The 11,649-nt window shown below is 31.0% G+C and overlaps 1 protein-coding gene across 1 annotated transcript in view; it reads left to right on the top strand.

The window, feature by feature from the left end:
• The window catches only part of LOC109541555 (monocarboxylate transporter 12), a gene marked incomplete in the record, with an annotated part of 11,692 nt that extends 1,094 nt beyond the window's left edge, over window positions 1–10,598 (top strand). The window contains 6 exon segments of the mRNA XM_048662589.1: window positions 1,954–2,230; window positions 6,348–6,574; window positions 6,973–7,186; window positions 7,275–7,601; window positions 9,282–9,473; window positions 9,927–10,598. Of these exon segments, the coding sequence (XP_048518546.1) occupies window positions 1,954–2,230; window positions 6,348–6,574; window positions 6,973–7,186; window positions 7,275–7,601; window positions 9,282–9,473; window positions 9,927–10,087 (1,398 nt within the window).
• Between the last annotated feature and the right edge of the window lie 1,051 nt (window positions 10,599–11,649).

Below are 11,649 nucleotides of genomic sequence, written 5' to 3'. Positions count from 1 at the left end.
ACATTTTGATGCTTTAATATTGTTGTGAACGATATTTAGATATATTTTTTTCCAGTGAATGATTATTATATACTTCCAATTATATATAATTGATAAGTCAAATCAAATTGCTTCTGCACGTGATCGCATTCAAAGACCACGTTATTTTTATACGGAGCACATTTCAATTTCTTATCACCAATTCATATTATAATTAGACATCAACTACTCTAAATAAGCTGTTTTAGCAACATTTCTCACATGCTTTTGATAAATATTCTACTGCTGTTTTCTTGAGTCAACTCTGACATGTTTAATAAAGAAACCACGTTTTCTAATTGCGGGTCTCGTGATAAATACCGAGATAGCAACTAATCGAGTAGTCAAGTGACTTTAATCAGTATGTTTTTGAGCATCGAATAATAATTGTCTAAAACAACAACTAAATTATTTAAAACATATTGGTGACTTTGATAATATCCGGTCAATTCAGATGGCTGAGAAGTTCCATAAAGAGATACAGAGCACTTTTATATAAATAATGATTAATAATCACCCCATTATAACAAAAACTAGTTATAACAATTGTTTTATTATCGTATAGAATACCTATCTAGATTCATTAAAAATTTTGCTAGCTCTAAATCACTTATGTTAATTCGCTACATAATAGTCACAGTTTTATTTTGAAGATGTTAAGGGTCTAAAAGACAAAACATCACAACCCATATTTTCTAGCTTTTAAAAATTATTTATCTGGCCCACACAAGTTTCAACCTTTAGTGGCAATCGAGTGAAGTAACTTTTCTTCGAGTAATTAACTTTCCGTTAACTACAAATGTTCCACATTTGCGTTGTTAGGATTTTGATTTGCGTAAACATGCTGATTATTCAATTTTGTGCAAATCACGCTTGGGTGATAAAGAACCCGTTGATGGAACGCTTAAATTAGTTCTTCTTTGTCTCATGGTTTTGACATCAGATGGTTACGTTTCAAAACTGAAAATTTCCGATTTATAAGTGTGGTTCCAGAAATTTTCCTTCCTCAGGTTCAAAAATGCTTCTTTTTCTTATCGTTGATCATTTGAAACTATTTCAAAACACTGTATTCTATAATTGACGGTTGCAGCATCAAACGGAAAAAAGCATGGTGGGTCCAACCAGTCTCTATTTGAAACTTGCTATTATTACCTACTATATTAAGGAAATGAAAAATAAAGATTTGCACATTTTTGACAATCTAATACACCTTTGATCATTTACTTCTCAATAATTACAATCCATAACAACAATAGTTTCAACGATTATTTTTGATTGTTCATATTAAACTTCTTTGATTATATAATTAAAAGTTCTATCTATGGAATGCTTTTGAATCTTCAATTATAAAATTTTCTCATTTTTTTCTTCATAAGTTGCATCATCAGTGGTCAAGCTTCACCCCGATAAAATAACTTTCCAAAATCGTTAACATTCATCAATCATATATTGTAGCTTCAGTAAAATTATATGACTGATGATGGTTGTTCAAAATCGTTAAAATTGTTTCAATTTTAAAGATTAAAAATGAAGATTTTTCCATTAATTGTACAATAACGGCTAATGGCATTTTGAACTACATATGTAGTCTTACTTTCGGAAATACGTCTTTACTTTAGTCCAGTTGCAGTTATTTTCATCTTTATCGGAAATGTCAAATTGACGCTTAATAACTTGCTCTGATCGTTTAGTTTTTTTATTTACGGGCTTTGGATGAATGTTATACAAATTTTGTTTGAAATATTTTTATTGTTATACGGAATAATTTATTTTCCTTTAACGTTACGTTTCAATAAAAATATATTGAAGTATACTTCAGTTAGTATAAAAATAAAAAATAAATAGTAGCTCTTCATAATTTCCTACTCATGTGCGAGTATATTTGGTGTTTGGTCTGGTCAAATAAAATTAGTTAATACTATATTTTTTTTTCAGATGGTGAATCAAGCGTTATTTTCCGTATTTGGTTTGATTTTTGGGGAAACCTTAAAAGACATGGCCGGAGGACATGCGACTGGAATCACATTAGTTATGGCAGTGAGTGTTTGTGTTACGAACTTTTCTGGACTATTAGTGGGACCAATGATGAAGCGTGGTATTAGTGTTCGGACTATTACAATACTTGGTGTATTAAGTGTAGGACTTGGAATGATCTTATCCAGCTTCGCTTCTACAATATGGCATATAGTCATAAGCTATGGCTTTTTTACTGGTGAGTACAAAGTTGTCTTAAGTTGTACATTTAAATAAATATGTATTCTGGATTATTTTACTCATTAATACTAATGCTATAGGGTAAAAAATGTATTAATAAGCGGTCATTCAATAATTTTCAAAAAAGCTTACATCTATAATTCTATGTATAATTTTCGCTGGCGGTCCGATGAATAACTTTTCTAAAAACTTTCGAGATCCGTCCACGTTTGGGTTGTTTAATATTATAACGTAAATTTATAGCTAATTAATTTATTTTGAACGCAGCAACTACTCAAAATATTTATTGCGTAGTTTCGGCACGAAATTGCTTCAATTAAATAAAAAACCAAAAATCGAAATTTTAAAGAAATTTTTTGATTTACTTTTTTTGTGTTATTGTCAGATAATGTGCTCCTGTGGGGTTATTGTTTAAATCTTGTTTGCAAAATGTAGGTAAATAAATTTAAAACATTAACGTGTCTCGGGAATTTTTAGAAGAATTCTTCTCCTTTCCTCTAGGATCGGAGCCTCGACCCTGTATATTTTGAATATACAAGAATGTTGAATATTATGTATACTATTATACTTAGGTATAAGATATTTAAAATGAAAAATTTTGTGTAAAACATTGGTGTTGTTCTATTTTATATTTTACTATGCAATTATTGCAATTAGTCCTGCGTTCGCAATGATTATACATTTACTAATTGTTTGCTATGGCTTTACGTATTATTTAGAAAATTCAACATTAACCTGGCTACATTTTCAACCCCTTTATTTTAATATACTACAATTTTATTTAATATGTTGACAGATATTGATAATATTTTAATGTTTAATATTAGATAAGTGGTTTATCTATTTTGAAACATGAACTTATTAAATATTTACGCCAATTAATTAAAATGTTACAAATGGTTCAAACTCCATTATTCTGAAATATAAATAAATTATTCTGTTTTTTAATAAAGCAAAAAAATTGTAATGAGGAACATATGAGCCTGCATTTATTACCTGATAAAGTCAAAGCTATAAAATATACATACGGGGTGTCAATTTGAAAACTTTAACCCACCCTTAATAGGGTAAAGCAGGGAGAGTTGGATCACTTTTTCATATTTTCTTTACGAACTTTAGGTTTCATATTATCAACTGAAATTGATGGAATTACTTGAAAAAGAAGTATGTTTAAAGTTTGCCGAGTATTTCTCTCTTAAACCGGCGGCGATGATGCAAAATTTATTTAAATAACATTTCGCCAATCTCCCCCACCGGTAGGAGGTAAATGGACCAGGAGTGGTAGAATAGATGGTCCACTATGGTTAATTACTATTTGCTGAAAAATGCAATTTAAAATAATTCAAAAAATGACTAGTTTGGATAATAAAATATATTTATTTCTAAGAAAATACATAAAACTTTTTTTTTCAACATAACAAAAATCAAATTTTAACATGATAATATACCACATACATTAGACTAGTTTAATTTCACTTTATTCGCCGAGTAATGGTCCAGGGCCTAAAAGAGTGCTTGACGTTACTACTACTTTGCGTTACTTGCAGTGCTTTTTCAAGTAACGGGTTTTTACGCGCCTCTTCAGAGTGGATTTGGAAATCCCAAAAGTTTGAGCAGCTTGGTTGATTTACATTTAGTTATTGTCTATTGCTAATCCAGCATTTTTCAGGTTTTTCTAAGTTTTTCTAACCACTGGCCTCTTCTTCTCTTCTGGTAATTTTCCGAATGTACACAGTACGCATCTTGATTAAAATACTGAAATTAGAAAAGTAAGCAAAAGTAAATGCTGGTCCGTCTGTCCTACTAAATATTGGTCCAACTATCCTAAGTGGGACATATGGACCATCACTTCATTGCTATTTGGCTTTCATATACTGGATATTTGTAGGCTAGGGTATTGTGAAAACCCATGATTTATTGTAGTCCAGAAGTTTCCGAATAATAGCGTTTCAAAGTTGCAGAAACAATTAAACTTTACGATTAATACAAGGGATGCAAGGTTACTTCCAGTTTAGTTACATGAAGAAAAAATGTGTATATAGGATCAGTCAAAAAGGCACAGCCCCGCAATGTTACTTTTGCTAATGGAACAGCTTGTATTTTATTCAATAATTGAATTCTCCTCCATGTTCTAAACAAAAATCGTCTAACACCTAATATATTGAAATTTAACAATATAAGAACACTGTTCATGCAGTTGTCTGAGCAAATTTAGGACACTATAACAACGCCGAGTCATTCTTTTGTTCTAAACAGTTAACCTTTAATTGATAAGAATGTTAAAAAATTATTTTATAAAAATTATCTGAGCTTTAAAATGGCACGTTTAAGTGAAACTGAGCGTATTGAAATATTGATGATAGAATATGCGATTTGGGACGGGAAGTACGAGCACATCTCCATTAAACATTTTCTGAGTCAATGGCAATGAATTGGTCGCAGGGGATAATTGCATGACCAGCTCAGTCTCCCGATTTGACTCTACTTTTTTCTATGTGGTCGTATTAAAAATGTAGCTTACAAAAATAGGCCACAAAATATTGAAGACGAAGATAAAATAAGTCAAGAAACTGCTGGTATTCCTCTGAATATACCTACTTCTAAATTTATTAGAAACGTTGGTCCACCGACTTCATTAATGTCAAGAGGCATTTTTTTTTTAAATAAAATATCACTTTCACATGACACTCAATTTTGTCTCTTCTTCTTTCAGCATTTCTATTTGTTCAAGATTTAAAATTCTAAATGTAGTAATTTAGCAAATTATAGAAAAAAATATTTTAACAACCCGATACCATCAGAACGGTTAATATTAAGCATACATGAAATTACAATTTTGTTTAGAATATCGAGGTGAATTCAATTGTTGACTCACAGATATGGAATGTTCCATTTAAGAAAAAGAAGGAAGGTTCGCTTTGCCGTAGCTTTTTGACTAATCCTGTATATTAAATTTTTCTGTAAATAGACTGGAAAGAACATTTGAATTTTTGCATTATTCATTTTGGTCTAGCTCTCTTAGTTGAAGAAATGATCCACCGTTTCCATACATAAACTCTGTATAATTGTTTTTAGTTGATATTAATAAAATAATTCAGTTCACTTTTCCCGAATCTTCAAGTGTGCATGAAATGTCCGACTATGAATATTTGCTAAATAGTGCACATTTGCTAAATAGTGCACAACATTTTTGCAACCAGACGACTTGGTGATTTAGCAATTAGCATGATTTAGTGGTGGCTTGGTGATTTAGCAATTTGACTTGAATTATAAGGCACACATGGGTTATTCATGAATAAAAATAATATTTGCTGAACATTGATCATATCATTCATACACGAGGTATTCGAGAAGACCTCGGTGGACACCTTGTGTATGCTTGCTATATTTAAAACAATACCTACATTTAATAGATATTGCGTAACGATTTAAAAGGGAAATATTTCCATTATGTAAAACGGGTTTTCCTGACTAACGTTATAATATCACATATTCATTTTTTTTCATGAGAACAACATAAACTACTTTCAGAACTGGCTACAAGAAACTCGCTACACATCCCATCATTATCTTGACAAACATACCATTAAATTTCTAAGTTACTCTGATTTGCTAATTAGAATTAGAGTCTAGTTTGTTAATTATGTCGATTTCGAGTTCTACAGAAGCATTATTACAATTTATACGTATTAAACAATTATTAAATACTAACAACAAGCAGTAATTGTCCATTTATTTACAATGAAATATCATATTATCATGTAGTTTGTAGTAATATAATAACTATGTATATGGTTTTCATGAGATGCATAATTATCGAATAACATAGTTACCCCCGGAAAACTATCAAATGCATTTTTTAAATTTGCACATAAGCAAAATTAGGCTGGTTAATAACATTTTTCCCTCGTTCATGCTAAAGTTGCTGTCATAAATGATTTGAATGAATTAACAAAAACTTTCCGAATGTTCACTAATTAATGGTTTTCAGTTCGGTTCAATGATTAGATTGCCATTGTCACGTTATGGGAGCTAAAAAATGTTCTTTCCATATCTGTTTCACCTAATGTTTTGTCAACTTATGACAAAAAAGTTGAAGAAACCGTTTGTTCTAGGGTTGGGTCTAGGATTGGTAGCGTCGTCGACCTTCTTAGCGATAAGCGAGTTCTTCACCCAAAGAAAGAGCACTGCAGTTGGACTCTCAATGGCTGGAACCAGTACTGGACAGATGATAATGCCAATTTTTGTGGGACTTCTGCTGAAAAACTATCAATTTCACGGCACCACACTAATTTTAGGGTGCATTAGTTGTACTGGAATGGTTGGAGCTTTTTTGTTTAAGGTTGGTTCTAAATAAAGTGATATATGTATATTTATTTCATCAACTATCAGTGCCATATTGAAGTTTTTATAGCTTCCTTTTCAATTAATTTATTTATATAAAACGGGATTTATAAAAAAAAAGATGTTTCTTAATACACAGCATTTAAACTTTCCGTAACTGATTTCGAGAACCGAAGGTGGTAATTAACTTAAAAGCTTTTAGGCTTCTTAATCTTATAAAAGAGATTATGAGTTTCATTATTTCGACAATAGTAATTTAATCCTAGTACTTTTTGTTTTAGAACATTTAATTTGTGCAGTGTAAATCATGAATCATATTTTCTGACTACTTCAACTGGTACTAATAAGTAGTTAAATTAATCTAATAACATTAATAAATTGTTTTATAAATTTTAGCCCATGTTCTGTTGTGCAAAGGCTAACGATCCACATGAGGTGGAACAGGGAAAATACGATCTGAATAGTAATGCAAATGTGAACAAGCCAGATATAAAGAAACTTGACAACAATACCTCCGAATCTGAATCTCTGTTATCCGGACAAGTCAGAGCTATAGTCGTGGCAGAAAGCGACCCTAAGACTAAAACCCCATTTATTATTGTATCTAAAGGTAAGTGTCATTAACCATACAAGCAATAAAACACCGTTATATATATTTATAATATAACAAAATTCAAATATATTTTTTCACATTTTAGAAAGTATGCTGCAAAAGCGTACATCCTGCTTAAGAAAGGTTGTCACAACTTGGGACTTACATCTTTTAAAAGACTTCAGATTTGTGCATATGTCGCTTGGGCTTGGACTGGGATATGTGAGTTCGATTAGCTTCAGTACTTTCTTACCAATGTTTTTGCAAGACGAAGTTAAATTTGATATGTGGCAAACCACAACTTGCATGACTGCTTTATCAGCTGCTGATATTGCTGGCCGAATGACTACTTCGGAGATTTTCAGAAAGTTGAAATTAGGAAATCGATCACAATTTATGATCGGTGCTATTTTACTTGCAATAAGTCGTTCACGTGAGTATACGTATATATTTATTTGACTGATCATCTTTATTAAGTTAAACTAGCACATTGTATTGTACTCAAGTTTCTACTAGTTAAAATATCATACAAAAGAAACATACCAATGGAAATTTTGCGTAAAAGATTCAGATTTAGCTTTTTTAGTTCTGTTAATAATTTCAAAAGGTTTGTAAATCGAATAGATCTGTTAAACGAGCTGAAACATATCTTCCCTTCTATACGGAATGATACAAAGTGGGCGTCGTTCCTATGAGGCTGTTTTGGGAGGACAGAAAAAATATATATTTTTTCTGTCTTGCCAAAACTAAATAGTAAAAAAAGTGCAAAAAACTTGTGCTCAATTTGTACCAGTGTTGAGTAGGCCAGATATTTAATGCGTTCCTGATATTGTGTATCTTACATACATGTTAGGAATGAAGCCCTTCTTTGAGGCAGTTATAGGCACAATTGTCCGGTGCTTGGAAAAGAGTCAGTTGTTGTCGTCTCTAGGTCTGGAATCCGGACATCCATATCGTTCACTATCTGCGCAATTCTTGGATCCAATAGTTCAGTGTCTAGCGTTCTTACAGTTTTTGCTATGTTACTGTGGCATTCCCCCATAACTAACATTATGTATAAATGTGTGTTTTATCGCCAACGAAAAGAGCAAAGTAACTATTCAGCTCAACATCGTAATTTTTAATGAATCTGAGACGGTTTTGTGCTTACAGAGCTGATCACTTTCTTTCGTTTCGGAAATTTAATTTTTTTACCAGATTGTTACACGAAACGAAAATGTGTGTTTTCTCGACAACGAAAAAAGCAAAGAAACTTTTTAGCTCTAAATCGGAATTTTTATTCGATTAGAGACGGTTTTGTGCATATACATCTCGTCGCCTCTTTTCGATTCGAAAATTCCACTTTTTTTACCAGACTGGTCCATGAGACGAAAATGTGTGTTTTCCCGCCAACAAAAAAAGCTACGTAACTTTTGAGCAAAAAATCGTAATTTTTATTCGATTTGAGACGGTTTTGTGCATATACAGGGTGGCTATTTTCTGAATCTTTGTATGGGTAACTTCTACATTTTTAAGATAGAGAATCCGTTAAATGGGCAAAATTGGGCAGAATTCGATTGCCTATTCATTACAGTTTTCAAAATTTAGGTACCCGACTTGATTCCTGAAATATCATGAAAATACAAGAAATCAACACTTTTTTAATTATCACATATTACGTAAACTGCTTAACTTAGAAAAAAAGTTAAAACTGCCCTTAGTACAACTTTTTGCGTTGAATCCAATAAACTAGAACTCGTTTTTAAAGTCAACTTGATTTACGATAAACGATAAAAAATAAACTTATGGTTTTTTGAATGGTAATCATAGTTGGCTGTGGGCCTATTAAAATCTGAATTTAACGATATAATTGTTTGTATGTTTTTCTCCTTCTGTTGCCGTAAAACTTCAAAAGAAGATAAAAAATGTGTCGTAGGCTATGGAAACAAGAACTATATTATCACACAAAGCACTAAAAATTAATAATATTAAAAATCTACAATCATAACATGGTCACCTTGTATATCTCGTCGTTTGAGGAATGACGCCAATTTAAATCACCTTGTATATTTACATTAATTATTTGATACTTGAATTAAATTTTTATTGTTTTAACATTTCATTGTATTTGCAGTGTTAGTTTCACTGACTTCCTACAACATGATGCTGGTGTTATCAGTCGTTGTTGGATATATTCGGAGCATCACAGTCATTAACCAGAATTTGGTGATTTCTGAGTATATTCCCAAGCATGAGCTCCCTTCAGCTGTCGGTCTAAATATGTTGGTGAAAGGTTTCTTTGTTATGTCTGTTGGAGAACCCTTAGGTAAGTTTAGTCATCAGTTGTGTCTAATAAATAGGTCCTAGTTTCGTATTTGAGTCAGTTTCATTTTCTTTAATTAATGTATTCGTTATTATAGTAGTTTAAATCATTCCAGATTAAAATTAATTTTATAGAAAAAAACCTTTTTTGTAAGGGTTTACTTTTTAGACATTTTAGTTGCCAAATCCTAAAATTTATTATTTTCGAAACGATAGATCAAAATAAAGTAATTTAATTATGTGAATATTGAATAATTTACTTTGTCCTATTTGTTCAAATGAATTAGTAAAATCGATGTAAACATCTATTAGCAAATTAAAATCGAGTCCAGGCAAAAAGCTTACTGCGAGCTTGCTTTTAACTATATATCTCAATAAGACTTGACCATTTTTTAAATATTTATTAGACAATTTTCAAGAAATAAAATGTAAATATTTTTGTATTTTTCTCCTTCAGGTATGTTGAAAGATGCTTTTGACTATGACACGTGTATACATTTACTGGACGTTATCCTAATTTGTGTGGTCATAAGCTGGACCACAGAAATCGTTTTGTATAAGAAATGTTTAAAGAAACGTAAGGAGAATAATGTTATAACCACCACTCCAGCAGCTTAACTGAAGGGTGCTGGGGAATTTTTAAACAACATTCTACTTAATTAGTTTTACGATGTACATACATAGGCGTATTGAACTTAGTTAGACCAAAATAAAAGTGGAAAATATTTAATTTTCGTAGGTATAGGTACTTGCGTAGTCTGGAAGATTGCTGAACTTTTTCAGAAGTAGTTGTGTATTCACATAAATGATTGTGTGTTTTGAAGATCTACCAGTACTTATTAAATAACTTGTGATATTTAGTTTTAATTGTAGTATAGATTTTGTATTATAAAACTATCTTAAATTCTATATTTGTTATTATGAGTTTGTCGGCAACTAGCTAGATGTCTAATATGTTATACATATAAAGTAAATTATTCTAGCAAATATAATTTTCAATATTTTTTGTTCTGCATAATTAATTTTATATGATATATGTTGTTAAAATGTAACTGCTAATTTCGAAGAAGTTTGTATTTGAACAGGAATTACGTTATTATCCATCAGGGAAGTAAATATTTACAAGAGATTTTTATTTGTGTTATTTTGTTTGTTTATTCTAACGTCCACTTCCTGAAAAATATTCTTCACGGATTTTTGAAGCGAATTATGATATATGATACTGCTCTTATGCTTTGAATAAGCGAATTATGATATATGATACTGCCTTCTGGGAAATTTACTGCAGGCACAAGTACAAGTCAAAAACAGTACAGCCATATTTAGTCAGAACTATCGAGTTCAGTGCTGCATGAATGAATGAAATCACGTATGCACTCAAATTAAATAAGCAATGTAGTGATTATTCATTATTATTTGAATTATTGAATTAACATACACCTAGAGGAATTACATCCGCTGAGCAAATAATAGAGAAATTTAAAAATAAAACTTTAATCTTCCAGTAAATGCTTAAGCAATGAACAATTGGTGACACAGAGAAAGCTTGGATTCTTTATTTATCTGTGAATTCTTTCAGATTTTTTTTTGCTGGAAACAATTTAAGTGATTTGCTTTCCCTTTTTATTGACTCTTGAGTTTTTACATTCTTATACGATTTGGTTTCGATTTGATCTTATATGATTTGATGATTCATTTTCAATTTTTCCACCATTTGTCTGTTTTCTGAATAGTTTTTCATTTATTGTCTGATGCCTCGTCAAGATCAATTTAAGAGCCCTTCATACTTTATTAGAACTTGAAAGCGACATTAAATATACAGGGTTGCTCATTAGTGCGTCAAAGTGCGATATCTCAGTAAATATGAAGTTTACAAGAAAATTCGTCCAACGAAAGTTTTTCACGTTTAAAAGGTCCACATTATAAAATTACTTTCCAATATACAGGGTGCATCATAAACGTGTGGTAGTTACCAACTCTGGTTTTTTAAATGAAACCCCCCCTTTTTTTTGTTATTTTCAGATTGGCCGTTCAATTTTAATTTATGTTTGTTTCAACCGTTTTACCTGAAAAATTTACGATTTACGAGTTATTCGTAAAAATGTGAAAGTTTTGACAGCTACTGGGTTCCACAGAAATCGATGCTGTACACTACCCGCTGCGAATTTTGGAAAACAGTT

The sequence above is a fragment of the Dendroctonus ponderosae genome, unplaced genomic scaffold (genome assembly GCF_020466585.1).
Source record: "Dendroctonus ponderosae isolate FM_Combo_2020 unplaced genomic scaffold, Dpon_F_20191213v2 Dpon_F_20191213_1, whole genome shotgun sequence".
Taxonomy (NCBI): Eukaryota; Metazoa; Arthropoda; class Insecta; order Coleoptera; family Curculionidae; genus Dendroctonus; species Dendroctonus ponderosae.
Note: the sequence above shows the minus strand (reverse complement) of the source record. Positions and strands in the feature narration are given on the sequence as shown.